Consider the following 21,355-nt stretch of genomic DNA (forward strand, 5'->3'; position numbering starts at 1 on the left):
AAAGCGAAGTCTTCGAGTACTCCTATGGTCGTTCGTACGCTAGATGCAAAGCGAGATCCCTTCCGTCCGAAGGAGGATGATGAAGAGATTTTGGAGCCTGAAGTTCCTTATCTAAGTGCGATAGGCGCTTTATTGTACTTAGCTCAATGCACTAGACCCGACATCTCCTTCGCTATTAATCTTTTGGCAAGATACAGCAATGCACCAACACACAGACATTGGACTGGTGTGAAAGACATCTTCCGTTACCTTAAGGGTACAACGGATTTGGGCTTATTCTATCCTTACGAATCCTCGAGTGATGCCGCACCCTATGCTCATCGGGTTGATTCTCTCCTTGTTGGTTATGCCGACGCTGGATACTTATCTGATCCGCACAAGGCGCGTTCTCAAACGGGTTATGTCTTTACCGTTGAAGGCACCGCAATATCTTGGAGGTCAACTAAACAGACCTTAGTTGCCACTTCGTCTAACCATGCTGAAATTCTCGCCTTACATGAAGCAACTCGGGAATGCTTTTGGTTGAGAGTAGTAATGGGCTATATTCGAAGCTCTTGTGATATTCATCCCGCCGTTAATGCCCCGACGACGATTTTTGAAGACAACGCAGCTTGCATCGAACAGCTCAAGAAGGGTTACATCAAAGGAGACAACAACAAGCATATTGCGCCGAAGTTCTTCTTTACACATCAACAACAAGAGCATCAGAAGATTGAAGTCACGCAAATCCGATCACAAGACAATCTGGCCGACCTCTTCACCAAATCACTACCGAAGGCGACGTTTCAGAAGCTTGTTCATGGAATTGGTATGCGTAAACTTTCTGAGTTGTAACTTTGCTATTTCTCTTTGGAATTATGTCAAACTCAGGGGGAGTATCTTCTGGATACTTGCTTGATCTTAATGTACTATTTTTCCCTACGATTAGGAGCATTTTTCGCACTGGGTTTTTGCTACCTAACTAGGTTTTAACGAGGCACCCACATTGGGCTGGTCATATCCCTGATGACGTCCTGTAGACGTTTCTTTTGACTTTGCATTTCTCACGCATTTTTCCTTAGACTATGGATTTTGTCCCTACTTGGGTTTTTGCCATAGCCTTAGGGTTTTTTAGTGAGACTTACTACTTATGCAAGTTCCTACCTTATTGAGAATAAGCGTTGTTCCTTGGAATCAGTGTCGACGAGTCGACTTCCTCAACTTCTGCATGATGCTAAATCTACCTTAAGTATTTGCACACTCAAGGGGGAGTGTTGTAAACATTCATAGAATAAGTATGATTGTGTAAATCCTAGATTAGATTTGATTCTAGTTATCCTTTCGTATTACAACTTGTATTCCTTGGAGGAGAAGGAATATCTTCTCTCCCTTTACTACTATAAATAAAGGCAAAATGTAGGAGGGATAACAACACACACATTCCCCTACAATTCTACAAACACACATCTCTCTTCTCTCTCCCACTGCCGCCGGCCCTCTCTATTTTGTCAGATAAAAATAGACCACAACACATACCTTATTTTGGTATTATTTTATATTGGTCCATAAATTTATTATATAGATGAGTGATGTTGTTGTTATGTAATGAATGATTTAGAGTAGTTTGTTGGCGCTTGACGACGTGTTATAATATAAATAGATTAGTAGTAACACATGGTGTACAACTATGGTAAAAAATTAATAAATATTCTTCCTTATTTTCATCAATCCATTTTCACCTCTAGCAATAAGAACCAAGAGGGAAAATTCATCAATAGAATTTGAGAAAAAAAAAAAAAAAAAGAGTTCCACTTTAAAATAACTCATACCTCCATCTATTGAATCTCATAGCCTGTCCTGGCAATCACAATGATTAACTCTTACAAAGTTTTTTTGGATCTTCGTTGAAGCGTATAATTTTTTTTTTTTTTTTTTTTTGAAAATGAGAGTTTCCCCCTTATAACTTATTATCTCTCACTTAAAACCCATCCTCTTTATTTTTTTTTTCAGACATAAACCCCATTTATTAGAGTCCAACTAAGCAAATTTCCTTAACAAGCTTGGTATGTCAGTTTTTATAATTCTTGTGTTCCTAAAATACCCTCATAGAGTAACGTGAGTTAGGTTTGACTTATAATTAATAATAAAATTTTCATTTTAAATTTTCAATGCAACTTAATGTCAATTAACCTATTATTTGATTAGGCTTTTTTTTCTCAAATTTGTTTACCAAAAATTGTTTTATCGTGAAACTAGCTTACCTTATTAGCATGCAATATATAATATAAATAAATAAAATATTATGGTGTTTTACATTGAGACATGGACAAAAAAAAATTTTGTCAAAAAAAATTATAGAAAATAATGGTTGTATTTTTTTTATTTCCATAGAAAATAATTTACCTATCTATATGTTAGTACCCACTTAGAATAGAAATCCTGTAAAAATAATTTACCTACCCCATAGGTGTGATATTGTAAAGAAAAAATCTATATGATTACTTTGGATATTATAAGTAATAATATGACAGTATTATTTGTATAGGTAAATTAATAAGTAGATTGGTAAATAGTATGTACTACAAAAATGCAGATAAATTAGCTCTTGTAACAAAAGAATGTATGTAAATTAGTGATTTTTTTTTTAAATACAGGTAAATAGTTTGCATCAAAAGAATGTAGGTCAATTAGTGTGTATCAAAAGAATGTAGGTAAATTAGTGAATTTTTAAAATATAGGTAAATAGTTTGTAATACGTGGTTTTAAAACAGGAGCTCAATTGCTCATTGCTAGCATAATTGAAGGTGAGTAATAATAATATTTATTGACATATTTAGGTCATTGTGGCATAAGTTGTAAATATTTTATAAGGATATGTCATTTATTTGCCAACAAGGCAGACTATTTGAATTTTGGGTTTTATTTGAATGTTTAATATGAGGTGGGTTAATATCAATTACAAAGGTCTATATCTAAACAACCCCCCTTTTTTTTTTCCAAACAAAGCGTATAATTAACCAGAAAACAAAAATGATAAAAATATTTGAGGTCTACATCGTTTTCTTTCGTGGGTCTGTCCTTTTGGTTATTCCCTTGCCGCTGGTTGGAGTAGCGGCAGCGGACGGTGGGAGCAGACCGCGCAGTATGGACAGAACAGCCAACCCCATAGCAGCGTAGTGCACAATCAACATTTTCTTAGATGCCTTGCCGGACCTTAACATCTCTGTTAATACAGCGCCCTGCAATTTTCAAGCCACAAAACATGTTACAAGTTTAAGAAATAAAGGACCCAATATTTCTAAGGCACCCAATATTTTATAATCGTCAGCCATACATGTCAGTAGAATTAGTTTCAGTTCTTATTCTAGGAGGAGTTCAAGGAAACGCCAGATATATGTCCCATTTCCTCTCCTTGATCTATCTACTGTTAAATAAAACTATAATGCTATTTATTCCATATTACAAGTCACTTCGTTGAAACCTCTTTTAATAGGGAATGAGATCCACTCCGGATCTATGCAACCGTAGCCAGCAAATTGAGAGATCTAGACTGTTCAAGAGACAAAGATCTGCCACTCAGTACTACGGTCTGGTGATATTCATCTTCGTTTAGAAGTGAGAGGTCTTAGTTAGAATCTCGTGAATGACGAATTCGATACCAAATTAGGCTGTCCATTGTATGGTTTAGCCAAACTTCCCCTCCCCCTCCACCTAGTGTAAAAATATTAATGTACTCAAAGAGAGAGATTTGGGTAATTCAAATTTTTTAATTTTTGTGAAATGAGCCTGTTGGATTTGCTAATAGGACCGTAGTATTAAAATTGAGTATTAATACAGATCTCTTGGTCTATGGACTCCGAATACAAAAATCTAGAGTGGACCTCAATCCTTCTAATATAGGCGGGTCATATCCATGTATTTGAGACTCAAGTGCTACTATTTACACCACATTTACTCACTAGAAGCACCAATGATGCAATAAATGTGGTACAAAAGGATGGAAGAAGTTTACCATGGTAGTGAAGAAAGAGACGCCATAGACCAAGCAGGTGGTGTTGAACCAAGGCTTAGCAGTCAAAATTGCATACAAGTTGGCAACGAGAAGAGGCCACTGCAATATAAGCTCAACCCAAATGAGGCCAACCAAGAAATGAGGCTTCTGTTCAACGAGATAATCATCGAACTCGCGAGCATACCAGTTCTTGATCTCCACCACCGAGCTTGGGAAGAGGCTTGGAGGCAGACACAACTGTGTATCTATCAACACCGCGCACACCGCCGCCATGGCAAAATTCACAAAGAGAAACCCGTCGATTATCTTCACAAAAACACCCATATTTTGATGCTGTGTTTTTCTCTTTCTCACAGTTTGTGATGCAAAAGTGGATCTTGGAGATATTTGTATAGGGCCTATTGGCACATCATCTTTGAAAAGCTAGTTGGGTAAACAAAGTCTGCTCTTATTGATATTATATAATTCCAGAGATCCATCACTAACATGCATGTTAAATTGTTAATTGGTTCAGCAATTTCTTATTGTTAGACAATTTGATACATATCCTAGAGTGTGATCCAGAAAATTGATTATATTTAAGGCAAAAAATATTTAAAGGTAATATCTTGATTAATAAATGTCTTTAATGTGGTCATAGAACTACAGATAGCATTATTTACAATGAAAATACCCTTTTCATTATATAGTGTTTTATCTGCCACTTGTTTCATACTTTTTCTCTCATACTTAAAGCAAAAATGTCAACACCCAGTTAACCCCTCATACTCGCGCTCTTAATGATCAAAACCAATCAAATTAATCTTGTTTATACCATACTTAGGGTTTTCGTATTCAGATCTCGTACAAATACTCCGGGGACTTAAATGTAATTATGTAATAAAGGAATGAGCAAATATGTAATAAGTGAGGAGCTCTTATTCTATAAAAGGACTCATCACCCTCACAATTAGGGGAGGCTATATCCTAAGCCTCTCATCCCCTAAGGAGAGCCTCACTCTCATTACAGAGGCTCTCACACTCTCTCCCTCACAATTCTCTAAGAAATACAATAATCAGTGTGGACATAGCCCAAACATTGGGGTGAACCACGATACATCTTGTGTTATTTACATTTCTTGCAGATTCACGGTTGGATTTAAGTTGTTCCAAGACCTCCGGTTTTATGCATCAACATTTGGCGCCGTCTGTGGGAAACGACACGAAAAGTTATGTCGGTTCTCTCTCAAATTTTCACCTCCGCCTTGAATCTGCAAAACCTATCATACTATTACACCACTGCAGCACCAAAGTCACAACCACTTGGAAGCATACACGTTTGGGTCCTTCCCATTACCAATATCCAGAGATCTGATCTGATTTCTCCATCTTTGTAATTGCTACTATTTCTTAAGCTGTAGCTCTCTCTCTCTAAATCTGATATCTCTTTGAAGGTGCGTGTGAAGGCTGAAAAGTTAGCATAAACACGTCTACGCATTTCCTCGGCCGAAGCTCTCTTTAAGTCCAAAAGATATGAACATAATTGTCTTATATCCTTCTGGTTGAGGGAGCATCGTGACTGGACGTAGCTCTGGGAATCGAACTTGTCAGACTTGAAGACATTGAGGCTTTCCTCGAGCTTGACGCCATTCTCTTTAACCAGCGCGCCTATCGACCGGGCCGTCTTCGCTGAAGCTATGAATCGCCGGACAGATCAGATCAATCAGCTAAACCAGCAGCTCTGAAACTCAAAAGAATCTGAGCCTCCACCGTCACCCTCGACGTTGTCTCTACCTCCTCGGCTGAGCTGCAAATTTTGGAAGAAGGTGCGCTCGGAAAATGTTTTGAACTTCGCGAATCTACCGGAGAACATGAAGTGGCTGAAGACGGCGAAGTGGAGGATGCACGAGCATCAAAGCTCGCTTTCAGAGAGTTCATGACGAGCCGTTGGGTTCGGGATGAGCCGAACCCGGATGTCGATGTTGCTTCTAATCAACCAGATCTGGCTCTCGGTCCATCAGGCTCTCCCCCAGTTTCCCATGCAGTTTTTGTCACTTCATCTCTACCTGTAAATGCTAGTGCGCCGTCCTCCTCATCGCATCCCCTTTCCTTCAAGTCGCCAGGGGCCAATCTGATGCTGAAGGGGATGCTTCTGACACCGTCGAACAAGGTAGTGTTATCAGGATTATTGGCGAAGAGGTCCAAGTTCCAATGAGGGCAAAAAGGGAATTACACCGTCGTCTCCGTCGGAGAGCTTGGCTTTGTCCAAGAACTTCTCGAGAGAAACCCTCTGCTTGTTTTTTGGGAAAGAGAATATGGGATGACCGGTATTTTCTATGCTACATTTCGCACAGTTTCCCTCTATCTGCAAGTGCAATGGATGCTTTTTTCTCCTTTCTGCCCCTTGTCTCTTTTGACTAAGCAGGCGCTTTCTTCATGTTTTTCAATCAACTTCGCAGCAGGAGTTGGCACCATCTCAGTCCTCCACTTGTCCATGCCCTCCCTCAAACCTCGAGCTTTTCCCAACTCTATCAGAAAACACATTTTTGGGCTCCCAAAGGCCTCCGTCGCTGTTAAGCAACAGACCCAGAAGTTCAAATTCGCCCTAATCAAGAGGCGGAGCCCAAGGAAGGTTAATAGTACTGAGACAAAAAAGCAGAGACGTCGAGGGCCAAGTCCTAGAAACGGAGCTCGCTGTCCCAGGATCCGGACAATGCGAACTGACCGTCGGAGAAGAAGACAACATCCTCGACGAAATGGGAATGTCCGATGAGAAGAGAATAAAATATGAGAGATTGGGATTTGACTGGGTAGGACCGCAAGCGGGTAGGAGACAAACCGTAAAGAAGAGTTTAATGATTAAATTGTACATACATGACAGCAGCGCAGAGACAAAGACAAAAAGAGAGGTACGGTGGAAAAGAGAAAAGGAAAAGTAAAAGGCAATTGGTTGGCGACAGTAGGGCAACTTTGTGGCTTTCCTATCATGCTTCCCTACTATTTCATCCCAGCAAGCAGAAATAATCCAACCCCTGCAATTTTGAAAGCTGCAGGAAATGGAGTGGGAAACAAAAGCAAAAGAGAGAGCAAAAAAGAAAGCAAAAACAAGGAATAAACACCCCACCGGAATGATGTGATTTATTTTTCTTGTTTTTGTATGATGTGATTTATTTTTCTTATCTTTCGGAGACATCTGTATAAACCCCATCAGAGGATAATCAACATAAAAAATAAAAAAATAAAAAAATAAAAACGTCAAGCAAAAAATAATGGGCTTGACTGATATGTGGAGAGCCAAGGCCCATATGCCCAAAAGAGCCAGGCCCTACGGCTCCAAAATTATTCGGCAGCCTACCGCTATTATCACCAACCAAGTGATCAAAAGTACGCCCAGTACTCCAAATTTATTCGACAGCATGCTGCTATTACCACCAACCAGGTGATCAAAAGTACGTTAAGTACTTCAAAATTATACATGAGCACTACTCATGTCAATCATACATAAACATTCATGAGTATCACTCATATCAATCATACATAAACATTCATGTTCATGAGCATCACTCATGTTAACATTCATAAGCATCACTCATGTCAACATTCATAAGCATCACTCATGTCAACATTCATGAGCATCACTCATGACAACATCCATAAGCATCACTCATGTCAATCAACATAAACATTCATGAGCATCACTCATGTCAATCAGATTCAAAAGCTTCATTTACAGAGCTCTAGCTTCAAAAGCTTCATTTACAAAAGCTCTAGCTTCAAAAGCTTCATTTACAAAGCTCTAGCTTCAAAAGCTTCATTTACAAAAGCTCTAGCTTCAAAAGCTTCATTTACAGAGCTCTAGCTTCAAAATTTCACTTGCAAAGCTTCACCTACAAAGCTTCAGTGCAGGGTATACAAATACCACCTCCGAACAAACGCCACTTCGGCCCATACATGGATTCAATTTGAAGTTTCCAGCCAACAGACTCTATTGACCGAAGACTTGAAGGACTACATTATGTACCATATATTGGGCCTCAACTAGGCCTCATAAAAAATACTTGGGGGACTTAGCCCATTATTTATGTACTGAGAAGCGAGTCCTTATTCTATAAAAGGGACTCCCTCACTTTCATTAGAGAGCACTCATTCTTCATGTACTGAGGAGCGAGCCATTATTTTATAAAAGGGACTCCCTCACCATCATTAGAGAGCATCGCCGCCAACTGAGCAACCGCCTCGCCGTAATCATCACTCTTAACCCATCACTTATGTATTGAAGAGCGAGCCCTTATTCTATAAAAGGGACTCCCTCATCATCGTTAGAGAGCATCAACTCTAGCCCATCATTCATGTATTGAAGAGCGAGCCCTTATTTTATAAAAGGGACTCCCTCACCTTCAACACCACAAGCCGAACCAACCAAGGCAACATAAGCCACAAACCGAGCAGCCTCGCAACATGTGCTACTTCTAATTGAGCATCATTTCAGATTGGGCACTGCCGCATACCGAGCATCAGTTCAAGACGACATCTAGTTACTACGGCCCACACATGGACTAAATTTCAAGTCTCCAGCCAAAAGACTCTCTTGACTGAAGACTTGGGGGACTATTGTTTATACCATACTTAGGGCCTCCGTATTCAGATATCGTACAAATACTTGGAGGACTTAAATGTAATTATGTAATAAAGGAATGGGCAAATATGTAATAAGTGAGGAGCCATTATTCTATAAAAGGACTCCTCACCCTCACAATTAGGGGAGGCCATTTCCTAAGCCTCTCATCCCCTAACGAGAGCCTCACTCTCATTACAGAGGCTCTCATACTCTCTCCCTCACAATCCTCTCAGAAATACAATAATTAGTGTGGATGTAGCTCAAACATTATGGTGAACCACGATACATCTTGTGTTATTTACATTTCTTGCAGATTCACGGTCGGATTTACGTTGTTCCAAGACCTTCGGTTTTGTGCATCAACAAATCTCAACAAAGAAAGTAGACATGCGCATAGCTAAGTTGGCTAAAATAATATGTTTTTACTTTGAACCTGGGTGCAAACTAGATCTTAAAACAAAAATGTCGACACTTAGTTAACCCCTTATAACTTACGTTGCAAACTAGATCTTTAAAAATACTTGTACAGGCACACCATCTTCATGTGGTCTTTGTTTATTCACTAACTAACGTCGCTGTTTCAGAAATGCATTTTTATTAGATAATTTGATACGGAAAGGTACAACCATGATTTATATGGAGAGTCACACAATAATATACCAAAATGTTTGATAAAGGAACACTACTCGATAGAGTCGTAAAAAGAATACTTGGGAAAAATACCATTCTACAAAAAACATTACAATTTGTTTTTAAGATATATTAATTTCCTCCGTACAATATAAAGTCTTAACTAGGCACGACTCAAACGGCAATCACAGTGATGAATTAATACAGACTACTCTCGCAATGAGATCGATTCACGATTACAAAATTCGGGTTGAAGTTCGAGCGAGAGTCGGGTTTTTTTTCCTTGATTAAACTCTCTTCTTCCTGCCTGAAGCGGGACTCTTGCCAATGGTTACAGGATGCTTGGTTGATGAGTTGGGTAGCAGCCCACGAAGTATGGCTAAAACACCCAAACTCAAGAAACAATAGTACACCGTCAGTAGCTTATCAGGTGCCCTTCCTGACCACGTCAATTCTGCAAATATTGGCACCTGCATGAAAAATTAAGGGAGTAAATAAGTTGTATCATCTCAGCTGATTATTTTATGTGGATTTCTCCAACACAAATGGGTGACATGGGTCTCGTGATTTCCATTAAAAAAATTATATATATTAAGAAAAACCGTTAATTGAGATGATACAAATAATTTTATTTGAAAAGATTATGAAACATGATAAAAATGAGTAATTACCATGGAAGTGAAAAGAAATATTCCATAGCTGAAGCACGTAATGTTGAACCAAGGCTTGCCAGCCAAGATACCGTAAAGGTTAACTAACACGAGAGGCCACTGGAAAACAAGCTCAACCCACATGATCCCGACGTAGAAATCAGGCATTTCGGTCATGAGATAGTCGCCGGACTCACGAGTGTACCAATTCCTGAGGTCCACGAGAATGTCCGGGTAGAGATTGCGAGGGAGGCATGCTTGCGCTTCAATCAATGGCGTTGTGAAAGCGATCGCCAGGAGCAAGAGAAAGAGTAACGCATCAATAAGCTTGACAAGAACACCCATTTTTTACTTTTTGTTTCTTAGTTTTAGAGGTTTGGCCTAGCTATGTTTGCGAGGAATGGAAAATAGCTAGCCAGGGAGAAATGAGAATGGTAGCAAAAAGAGGATCTTGGAACAGAAAACTCAACATGGGGTGCATTTTATATGGGGTGTGTTGACTCACTCACACAGGCCCCTCAAATTTTTGGGACATTCAAAATTGCTTGTTATCAAATGCACTTGGCAAATGAACATTCTCATTTTACATCTTATATAAAATTAAAAATAAAACAACATTCTCATTTTCCAAAATCAAACGAAATGAAATGGTGAAAAGATGAAGGCTTGGGGGGGTAAATTGAATGCCACCTTTGAGTGAAAAAGTGTTTAGGCTTTTGGCTTGAAAGTAACCTAAATCTTTATAAAGGTGTTTGGACCCAAAATTACACCATCGGCCCAAGTAATCGAGACCGTTGAGTAAGCATACCTCCACACTGTCGATGGAAAAGTGAAGACAATTTTAGTAAGGTTTAAATATAACATTATGGTTTCTTTTATCATGATTATCTTTTAATAATGATTTATCTTGACATTTTCTTATGAAAATAATATATCTCCAAGCTGGAAACAGGCGGCACAATTCAAATTGATGTGGATGTGGATATGTGGTTTGGATCAATTTTGGTTGACAGATATGCACGACATCAGATAATGAAGCATGCATGTCAGGATATTATCCATTTAAAATATGGTGATAATTAAAAATGAACATCAGCATTCAGGATGCATGTGACATTTTTGGTAAAAGATGATGGCTTAGGGTGATGATGAGAGCCTAGGAAAGCTAGATTTTCTGGTGATGTGATGATGTGGTAGGAAACCTAGGTAGGCTAGGCCTTTTTGCATGGTGATGGGTGTTGTCAAATGAGTTTAAAGTGATAAGAATTGATGATGGAATCACAGTATGCGTGCCGTGTGAAAGAGTTTTCTACGTGACATCTGTTGCTCCTATGGTATAAGTCTACAGGCATAAGGAGACTAAGAAGATTTTTGCCGAAATATATTAAAGATAATATCGGTTGTTTTGATATTGCTTTTGGAGTATAGTCGGGAAAGGACTTTTTTGGATTGGCGGTCAAAGAAACTTGGCTATAAATACAAAGTGGCAAACAACTAAAAGGGCTCTCTCCAACTCAACACACAAACTGCCATGCGCAAACTCTCGCTCTACGCAAAATCTCTCAACAACCTTGAGATTTTTATTTTCTTTTTCACCAACACATCTTCAGTTTGGATAAACATCATTGTGAAGGCAACCAGCAAACATCTTCAGTTTGGATAAACAGCACTATCGCCATAGAATCAGCCGACCGTGAAACACTTTTAGTTTGGATAAACAGCACTGCGTCAAGGCCGACTGGTTATCTATCCAAGTCTCGGTCAAGAAGGGTTTTCGAATCCTTATTGGCAGAGGTCATCTCATGAACCTTCTCGGCGAAGTGAGGTGTTACAAATCACTAGACTTAGTGCGTTGAACGCCGAGTTATTTTATGATTGGATACTCACAAGTTGGATTTAGAGTTTGGCATTCTGACGGCCGAACCACATTTCCGATTAAGATGTACATCTGCTTTGAATACTTGTGTCTATATAGTATGGTGTCGATTCGGCTTACTTATACTCTTACGAATATAATCACCGTGACTGAATCCGACACCGACAATTTGTGAACTTTTTAGAACTAGTAGCCTTGTCTTCAGGCTCTAGAACCAGAAGGCCGATAATGTTCCTTCCTCAGCCACAATTGCAAGATCGAGAAGTTAGCAGCGCACCCAACGCAACATCAACATATTTTACTCCTCGGCCCCGGCCGACGAGTTGGTACATCCCGCATCAACTGAAAGACGTAGTTAGTTCATTAGTTACTCAGCCTGCGCGCCACGTAGGCTTGGTAGTTTTTAGGGTCAACAAAAGGTCTCTGAAACTCAAATAATCAAAAGTGATCAAAAGTCACATTACCCTATGAAACTCAAAAGTCTTCAATTTACTTCATTTTGATCTCACTTTGCCCTCTATAACTCAAAAGTCACCACTTTACTCCCCAAACTCAAAATTCGTTTCACTTTGACTTGTAGACTCTCTCTTCTCCCTGAAACTTATAGTTTGTCTCCTAAAACATATGTGAGACTCAATACTCAATAAGACTATGCCACATATGCAATAAAGTTGATGACAAATTTTCATTATGTGTTAACATCCAACAATCAAAGAATATTAAGTTTAAAAGAAATTGAAGAGTAAAAAATGATAAAAAAAAATTGATTAGCCGCGCACCCAATTAAACTCACATAAGATTTAACATATTTAAGGCAATGTGGAGCAAATTTTGAGTTTTATATAGATGACTTTCAAATTTCAGGGGGTAAAATGGGATCAAAATCGATTTTCAGAGGGCAAAGTAAAGCAAACTTTGAGTTTTAGAGAGTAAAGTGAAGACTTTCAAATTACAGGCAGCAAAATAAGATCAAAATCAAGTTCTAGAGTCGTAGATAAAAAATGGGGTGTGCTATCCACACACCCCTTTTTACTTCTTACACATCTTTGTTAATTTTTATCCGTTGATTTTCTTCAATTCATCCAATCCGACGGCCGAAAACCAAAAAAATGTGGGAGAAGCCACACACCCCTAAAAAATAAGCCATAATAAAATGAAATTACATAATGAAAACCACTCTCCAATGAAGAGAACGACGCCGTACGGCCAGTTGTCTTATTATAGAATCGGGACCGAAAGAGCAAACGACTGAAGATTGGGCTGCACACATTTTACCTTTAACGATGAGCGAGACTCGACCGGTGCCAAGGAGAGAGAGCCCATGGGGGAGGCCGGAGGGAGATCATCGCGAACCGAAGGCCCACCGCTGCAATGACCGGGCGGAGGACGTGATCCAGGTAACCGAAAACCCTCTGTTAATTTTTCTCAAAAATCGAAATTAACATCTCTTATGCTTATGCAAGAATTGAGATATTCAGCTACATATATGCACAACTTTCAGTTAACTTAATTAAATTATTGAACTTTCTTATTATAGGAATTAGATTCAACATTGGGTAGGGATTTAATTGTTGTTCTTATTGCTCTGTGTTTGTGGGTGAGCTTGGTTGAAATGTTTTGATGGGTTTTTGGGAATGAAGAATTGAAGGCAAGTGATTTCCAGCTGAAGAATACTTTCGCCTGATCGCGAGTGATGGATTTAATTGTATGGTTTTGAGTTTAATTGTGTGTTTGTGCTTTGTATAAGTTGAATTTTCAATTGAAATAATGGGAATTTCGCTTTTGAAAGAATTTGGTCATCCATCAATGTTGAATTTAGACCTTATAGTTTAAGATCGCGCTAAAGTTATAGTAACCAGTGAAACAGACCAAAAGGTTTTGCCTTTTTCCCCCAATGGATCACAATGTTTGTACTTCAGGATTAGTCTAAAGATGCTGAATGTGGAGCAGGAACAAATAATAATTACATGACATAAAAATGAAAAAACAACACTAGCATAGTACATCGGCAGTGAGGGAAGAGGGGGTTGTAGATGGTTTGTGGAAGTGAGGAAAGAAGAAACTCACAATTAAGAAGATTATTTGTAATGCTGAACGTGTCTTCATCAAGTCTTTTTATTTAAGCTTGATTTTGGTGATATTCAGTGATAATCGTGTTGACACAGGACTTGGAGAGTATGTGATGATCTCTTTCTAGCAGTAACTTTGAAAGTTTTCAACTTCCCTTGCTTTGTGTAGTTGCTGCCAGAAAAATAATGTTAAAACGGCCTGAATACTTTCTAACTTTTGTTCTCTGCTACCAAGGATCCTAAGCAGTTTGAAAAATTTCTAGATTATCAACATTAGTAATGTTTCGTTCCTATTTGTTAGTTCATTTTGCCTGTTTCTTGTGTAGGCTTGTTTCGAGGGAAACCCATTTAAGACTGTTCCAGGGCCATTTAAGCTCTTCTGGCAGTGCATGCGATCAAAACCCGGGTATGATTGACCTTTAAAATGCTACCCCAGTGTCTACAACAATGACCCCTTGATTTGAGGGATCTTTTGTTTATATATATATTCATAATAATGTCACGTAATGATGCATCTGTTACTAAATTCAATATGCGGTCGTTTGGTAGAAAGGATTTGATTGGAAGAGATAGCTTTCAAAATTCAAAGCATACTGAAGGTAGATGAGAATGATTTTCATCTTGAGGGGATTAGAAGAGGATTAGACATGAAGAAAACTTCTCCCTTCTAATCCTCCCATTTTGGGGAGGATTGGAATGAATGACATTTCTTCTCGAGTAATCCTTCTCCTACCTCTAACTTGGTCACAGTTTTTCATTTCTTCATTCAATATACCTTGAGAATAGTGTCTTATCCATTACAATCCAATCATGCGTTCCAAACGAGGCCTACATGTTATACTCCCTTCTGTGATTCCTGGAGCATTTGTGTTGTTCTGCAGGGAAGAACCAACAGAGCCATTTACATATTTGCAGCTGGATCCCCCAACAAGAGAGGTGAAACTTGAGTGAAGCCGCCTTTGTTATCGGAATCAATATTCGTTCTTAGGTTGGCTCATTGTCTCAAAAATTCCAATTTTTGCTATCTTTTCTCTTTATAATATAATATCGGAACACAACTAAGACTACGGCTTCCAAGGCAGTTGAGTTCAGCAGCTTATTTGAGCCATCAACTTAATGTCATCTTTTCTTATAATATAAGCATTTGTGGTGGTTCTTTTCTGCACTGGAAGTGTAACTGTCGTTCAAACGATTCAATAGTGTTGTCTGCCGCACTTCATCAAGTGCCCGCTATTCTTTATCTGAAAGGCTAAAGAAATCTAGATGCTGTTCTTGTCATGAAATATGCAGATTTTTACTGTGATTTGCATGATCAAATATATAGACTGCAATTCGTGATTTTATTTTCTTATTCGAACTCTGTCTAAAACTGTTGAACAAAACTTTATTCATATGTGGAGATGTGGGCTGTCCGCCTCTCCCTTTCTCCAAGTCATGAAATGTAAGGCAAAAAAAAAAAGGTCATGAAATGGGGAAAAAAACCCGAATAGTTATCGGACTGATGATTACGGCAACTCCAGCCTCCAGGGACCGACCAGTTGACTCCTTATATCTCTGGGGAGCAGAGAGATCCAGCTATCTCTACAAGGATACAAACACTAGAAATCGATGATGGGCTCTCCGATGGTCAGATTGCGCTCCACTGTCCATGGTAAGTCGAAGAGCTTGGCCGTTATGAATTTGAAGATCTTGTTCACGTTTATGTTGTATGTTGCACTCGAAAAGAATAGCGTCGCGTTGAAGGCCTTTGCATATGCTCTTGCCTGCATTCACATTTTGACATGAGAATCAAACTACAACTTCCAATATATTCATTTTGCTCTTCAAATGAACATCTTAAAACACAGGAGCACAAATTTCTTTTAAGGGTGTTATGCATTACTTATGTTTGTGGTAACCAAAAGCATTTCTGGTTGCGATAACATTCCAAGCGTATTCAATTAGGAATTGATTTTAAAAAATTGAGGAATTTGAGGGAATTAGAGAAATTTTGTAGTATATTTTATGATTCATTTGGAAGTACTTTTAAAATGATTTAAAACGTTTTTAGTGAAAATGTTTTGCGCTTCCAAATACACTTGAAGTGCTTTCCCCATGAAGCACGAATTATGTGCTTCCTGCAAATGTACTTCAAGTGTTTTTTCAAGATTCACTTGCATTTTTGTTAAGGATTGGTACCAAAAACACTTTCAACCATTTTTAAAAGCACTCAAAACTTAACATGGAATCTTAAGAAATTAATTAAACTCTAAATTCATTCAAATCTCTAAAATCCCGATTGAATACACTTATTATTAGTAAAATTTTATTCTAGTTTTGAACTTTTGACAAAGTGCTTATACTTTTGAAAGCACTCCAAACAAACCGTATTGGAACCAAATGAACACTTTAAAAAGCCATGACAGGTGGTTGAACACATTATTATTTCATGTTGGTGGTTGGTGTTTGTCCCCAAATTGAATTTGCATACAAGTCTTTAGGCTTTAGCTTCCTTTTCTTGTTGAGCCTTGACCTGGATGTCTCCAACTTTTCCTTATCTTTATCCGTGTTTCTTTTCTTTCTAGAAAGGTTACTTCACCAGCCAAAAATAAATAAATAAAATTAAGTTCTAGAAAGATTACTTCTAGCTCATCCTAGATGATTAGGCCCCTAATCATTGATGTTCTTTGCCTAAACACGTTTTTTAAAATAAGTTAGGGCGTTAGGTGTACCTTGTGTAAACCATTAATTAAATTCTTTGCAAAGAATTGACACTGATGTCTCAAACTTGGAAGGATTGTTTATTTAGCAATTAGTATGTGGATTAGTAGGTTAGTCGGATAGGACAGTTTGCTCGTCAGCTGACTTCTTATTTCGGATCTCTTTCCCATTAGTTTAGAATACCACCTTATGAAAATTAAAACAATATATGCTAATTGTTTATTAAGAAACTTCCTTACCTGACTTGCAATTGTCCATTGCAAATCTATGGGGAGTTGGATGAAATCATCGAACTTTGTTCCAATTAATATTGGGATTGCCGTCTGCAAATCGTGAAAAAATAAAATTACAATTGAGAAAAAAAATTTGATTAATTTTGGAACTTAAGATAATGGAATGGATTTGCAGTTACCTGATTCCATTTCCTTGCTTGGTGATACCATGTTATGACACTGCAGACAATTAAATTCCATGGTTAAGAATGCTAAATAAAATTAAAACAGGATTAAGATATCAAAAGCTAGAGATCGTGCTCAGAAATTCACCTATTTAAAGTACACCGACTTGTTAAATCAAACATGAACAAAATAGCTACGGAGTCCTTGCATGCAACGGGAATATTATCCTGGGATTTTACATCACCTGCACCAAAATTAAAATAAAATTATTACAAACTGAATGAAATATTAGATTTTAAAACGAAGATTAATTCATTAATTAGATTATAATTATTGGTACATACCTCCAACTTCCCAAATACTATAGGAAATCCTTGCACCACGGACCAACAATGTCTTATCCATGGAATTTAATCCTGCGGTGTCTGTCTCTCCTCCCTCTTCCTTCTCATCATCTCCTACGTACTTTACCTAAGCAACCAAATAAATTCAGTCAAAAAATATGATAACAAATGAAAATAGAAAGAAAATGAGAATTTGACATGATATGATATGATCGAAACACAATTCATGGTACCAATCATATGACATACGAACACATACAAAATCTGTATGTGTTTGCATGTCATACGAATCTGTATCATAAATGATTATTTTTTCTCGGTTGAAAAAGATTTTAAAACCAAAAATCACCAGAGGTTGATGCATAAGATTGTATGAAATCTCTATCTATACGAATGGAGAGATTACCACAAAGCTAGTTTTTCCGATTTGGCTGTCTCCCAAGAGGCTGATCTTTAAGGGCACCAAATCCGAGTTGCTATCACGGTGGCTACTCTTGTTACGATGAAGTTGATGACAGGTGAGGTCCCTTGATTTCGAGGACGGCGACGAAGGCGCAAAAGTGGAAGAAGGCGTGTCGTTCGATGAGGACATGGCGGCCGAAATGGGCAGCATCCTGTACCGGACTGGCTTTCCTAAACAACACATGAGCAACCGGTCCATGACGCGGCGGATGCAGCGGCGGAGAACCAACACGCGGCGTCTAACTCTTCTCCTGAGGCTGAAGTGGTATACCATTTCTTCAACAAAAAGCAACCACAGGCAATCAATCTTCAAACTTGGAAGAAAAAACGGACGGTTGTGATTGTGGCGATCAAAGGTGGTGATAGTGGTTGTGGGGATGGCCTCAACAGCAAGTGAGCGGCTCTTGTTCTGTTTAGGCCATGGAAAATGAAAAGCTGGCTTCCATTGCTCTCATACTTTCATGACTCGTGGTATTTTTAGAATATTTGCTTTCTATTGAGGTAACATTTTTTTTATATTTTATTTTGTCCCATTTTCTATTACTTTTTGGCTTTTTTTCAGTTACAACGACCTTTTGCTATCAATGTGACATCTTTAACGGGACAGTTGACCAATAATAGCATGGACATAATCCCAAAGAAAAATACTTTATAATTCAAGTTTTTGGACTAAAGTAATGCTAGCAAGACTCAATTTGAAGACTCAATTTTGGAAACTAAAGAACATAGAAGTTGATGATTGGTTTATTAGTTCAGCGTTGATGGATGTGCTCATTTCTATTGATAACACATCATTTAATTTGTAATTTTAGTCTCCAAATTTAGTCTCTCTAGCATTACTTTTTAGACTATATTTTGTAGAATATATATGATATGACAGTTGATAGTTGAATTCATTTTTAATGAATTTTTAAAGAATGAATTCAATCATTAATTGTCACATCATGTGGTTTACAAAATATGGTTTAAGTGAATAGTCTCTCTAGCATAGTTCAAGTAAATGTGGTATACAAAATAAGTCGTAATTGCCTTCTTCCAATGCTACACGTATCTTGGTCATGTCTACGTGTGTGACGGTGACACAACTATACATATCAATTAATGTATTATTAGGAGAGATTTTTTTTTTAAGTATCAGGTATTCAAGGATACTTCACATGTCATCATACAAGTGGAAGAAATATATAATATTTTTCGTATCCCTTCACTTATTTTATGACACGTGATGTACCCGTTTAAATATTGAACACTTTATAAAATTTCCTGTATTATACTATTATTACCGTTACACCGAAATATTTCTTGTAAATTTGCAGGGTGACGGTTACAAACTCTTGTATTGTACTATTATTACCATTACACCGAAAAGTTTCTTGTAAGTTTGCATAGTGACGGTTACAATTTACAAACTCACAATTTTTTGTAATGGGTTTTATGAGATTATGAGTTGTATGTATATGTATTCCAAGTTTATATTAAGACTTTATTATATCCGACTTAGTAATGAGTTGTAGAAAAAAAAAATTAGATTACTTAAAAAACACAAAAGTCTAAGTTAATGGTAAGATAGGCTTATAGTAGATCTGGTGTTCGATTTCTTCAAATCCAATTGAAAAGAAGAGCTAGAATAGGAGGTATGCATAACTAAAACCATCAATTTCTTCATGTTTCTGTTTGGTTTCTCTCGAGTGATGTTTGATTGACACCAAACAGTTGCTACCAAACGATTTGTGTTACTTCAATGTATAGTCATTGATTTATGTTTGGTTTCTTGTAAATTAAAGAGCACCAGAAAATGAATGTACACCTAATCGACTTTTGATAATTATGTACTCATGTGGTAACACGTAACCAATCTTGTTCAGATCTAGGGCAATACAACTACCTTTTTTTTTTATAGAAAACTTCATTTTAATCCTTGCAAAGATGACTTTTTGATTAAAACCATGAGTAAGATCAAAATCTAATTTTAGTCCCTTGATACATTAATAACCTCATTTATTAATTATATTTTGATTTTTTATTATTTATCTTTTTCTTTCTAATTTTTAATGTATTAATTTTATTTCATTATAATTTTTATTTTCATTTCATTCATTGTAATATATTTTGTTGTGAACATTTAGAAAAACTAATTTTTGTTATACAATATATTTTGATGTACTTTATCTTCTTCATTTAGGTATATTAAATTCATTATAACACATTTCGGTGCATACATTTAGGTACACACATTTCGGTACATATATTTCGATACAAATATTTAGGTACATTAATTCAATATAATACATTTTCGGTACTAACATTTTGGTGCATACATTTCGGTACACACATTTAGGTACATTAATTTAATATTAATACATTTCGGTGCATATATTTAGGTACATACATTTCGATACTAACATTTAGGTACATTAATTGAGTCTTTCAAATTTGAAGAATGTTAAATAAAATTAATAAATTAAAAAACTCTTTTTTGGTCAAAAAATAAATTAAAATTTGTGTATTAATAAATTTAAATATTTAATGGGAGACATTAAATAAAATGTACATTAATTATTTTGAATTAAGGACACATTAGGGACTAAAATCAATATTTAATCTAACACCAGGTTTTTTTTAAATTTTAATCTTCTTGAAGGATTAAAGTTCAAAAACCCCTTTTTTTTATATAGGAGTTTTAATGAAAAACCCGTGATATTGTTTACTTTAATGAAACATCACATTTTTACACTAAAAAGTCAATCATGGTACTATTCACTTCACATTTTATTTTGTTCTTATCGTTAAAACTCAAAATTTTCAAGCCATTTTTATTAGTTTTCTTTTTTCTTAATGGTGAAATGTTGTGTCGAAGCTGTCAACTAGTTCTTTTTTTTTTTTTTAAAGTAAAAAAAAACAACTTTAAGCATAGGTATAATCATATAAAATGGCCAATTTGAATTCAAGTTAAAGTAAGGTCTTTTATTTCGTAACGTACCAACTACCAAAAATGCATTGTTAAAAAAACGTACCGAATATAAATTATACTAGCAACGGTTAGGATATAATGATCAATAATTAAGTGGTTGGTTACGATTTTCAACCAGTGGCTACTTACTCGGATGGGAAATCATGAATTGTAGTCAATTTAATTCTTGGCTTTTTAAGTATTTGGTTCCGGAATATAATGTATGAGGTCTCAATCTACTCACACATATACGACGTGTTAATCCACAAGTTCATATAATTAAAACACGCAATTTGTACTAACCTGAATTCTGATATTCATCCATATCTTCTTGATTCATCTTAGGTTCTTCACGCACACTCAATAGTAAAACTCTTTTAATATTTTATTCATTTGTACTCAATGAGTATTATGTAGCGCAAAACACTTAATGAGACAGTTCATCATAATCATTATTAACCTATACCTTTCTTAATGAAGATCAAATATATCGAGTAATCCCTCTAACTTCGATCTCCTGTTTTCACTAAACCTTACAAGTGCTGGAGATGTTTAGTTAAAATTCTTACTAATTAAATTTTGAAGCATTCTCAAAGTCACCACGAGACCAGGAACTTGTTTTAAAGTATTTTTAAAATGATTGAAAATGCTTTAAAAAAAATTATTTCAAAATCACTTCAAATGTTTT

General features: G+C 36.8%; 5 protein-coding genes across 5 annotated transcripts; 1 reads left to right on the top strand and 4 right to left on the bottom strand.

Annotated features, from left to right (window-relative positions):
- Positions 1-2,881: 2,881 nt before the first annotated feature.
- On the bottom strand, positions 2,882-4,422 carry LOC126583314 (uncharacterized). Its single transcript, XM_050247653.1, has 2 exons — positions 3,992-4,422; positions 2,882-3,218 (listed from the first exon to the last, which is right to left on the bottom strand). Exons 1-2 carry the CDS (start codon positions 4,313-4,315, stop codon positions 3,030-3,032), a joined length of 513 nt encoding a protein of 170 aa, XP_050103610.1. The 5' UTR covers positions 4,316-4,422; the 3' UTR covers positions 2,882-3,029.
- Positions 4,423-4,848: 426 nt separating this feature from the next.
- On the bottom strand, positions 4,849-6,734 carry LOC126583315 (uncharacterized). Its single transcript, XM_050247654.1, has 2 exons — positions 5,704-6,734; positions 4,849-5,665 (listed from the first exon to the last, which is right to left on the bottom strand). Exons 1-2 carry the CDS (start codon positions 5,906-5,908, stop codon positions 5,262-5,264), a joined length of 609 nt encoding a protein of 202 aa, XP_050103611.1. The 5' UTR covers positions 5,909-6,734; the 3' UTR covers positions 4,849-5,261.
- A 2,544-nt stretch (positions 6,735-9,278) lies between these two features.
- Positions 9,279-10,332, bottom strand: LOC126583317 (uncharacterized). Its single transcript, XM_050247655.1, has 2 exons — positions 9,890-10,332; positions 9,279-9,688 (listed from the first exon to the last, which is right to left on the bottom strand). The coding sequence occupies exons 1-2, from the start codon at positions 10,211-10,213 to the stop codon at positions 9,506-9,508; spliced, it is 507 nt and encodes a 168-aa protein (XP_050103612.1). The 5' UTR covers positions 10,214-10,332; the 3' UTR covers positions 9,279-9,505.
- A 2,615-nt stretch (positions 10,333-12,947) lies between these two features.
- On the top strand, positions 12,948-15,156 carry LOC126583319 (uncharacterized). Its single transcript, XM_050247657.1, has 3 exons — positions 12,948-13,141; positions 14,140-14,219; positions 14,695-15,156. Exons 1-3 carry the CDS (start codon positions 13,028-13,030, stop codon positions 14,762-14,764), a joined length of 264 nt encoding a protein of 87 aa, XP_050103614.1. The 5' UTR covers positions 12,948-13,027; the 3' UTR covers positions 14,765-15,156.
- On the bottom strand, positions 15,135-18,208 carry LOC126583318 (septum-promoting GTP-binding protein 1-like). The gene is made up of 6 exons (XM_050247656.1): positions 17,662-18,208; positions 17,256-17,382; positions 17,059-17,155; positions 16,926-16,965; positions 16,753-16,836; positions 15,135-15,576 (listed from the first exon to the last, which is right to left on the bottom strand). The coding sequence occupies exons 1-6, from the start codon at positions 17,989-17,991 to the stop codon at positions 15,412-15,414; spliced, it is 843 nt and encodes a 280-aa protein (XP_050103613.1). The 5' UTR covers positions 17,992-18,208; the 3' UTR covers positions 15,135-15,411.
- Between the last annotated feature and the right edge of the window lie 3,147 nt (positions 18,209-21,355).

This window comes from Malus sylvestris, chromosome 9 (genome assembly GCF_916048215.2).
Source record: "Malus sylvestris chromosome 9, drMalSylv7.2, whole genome shotgun sequence".
In the NCBI taxonomy this organism is placed as follows: domain Eukaryota; kingdom Viridiplantae; phylum Streptophyta; class Magnoliopsida; order Rosales; family Rosaceae; genus Malus; species Malus sylvestris.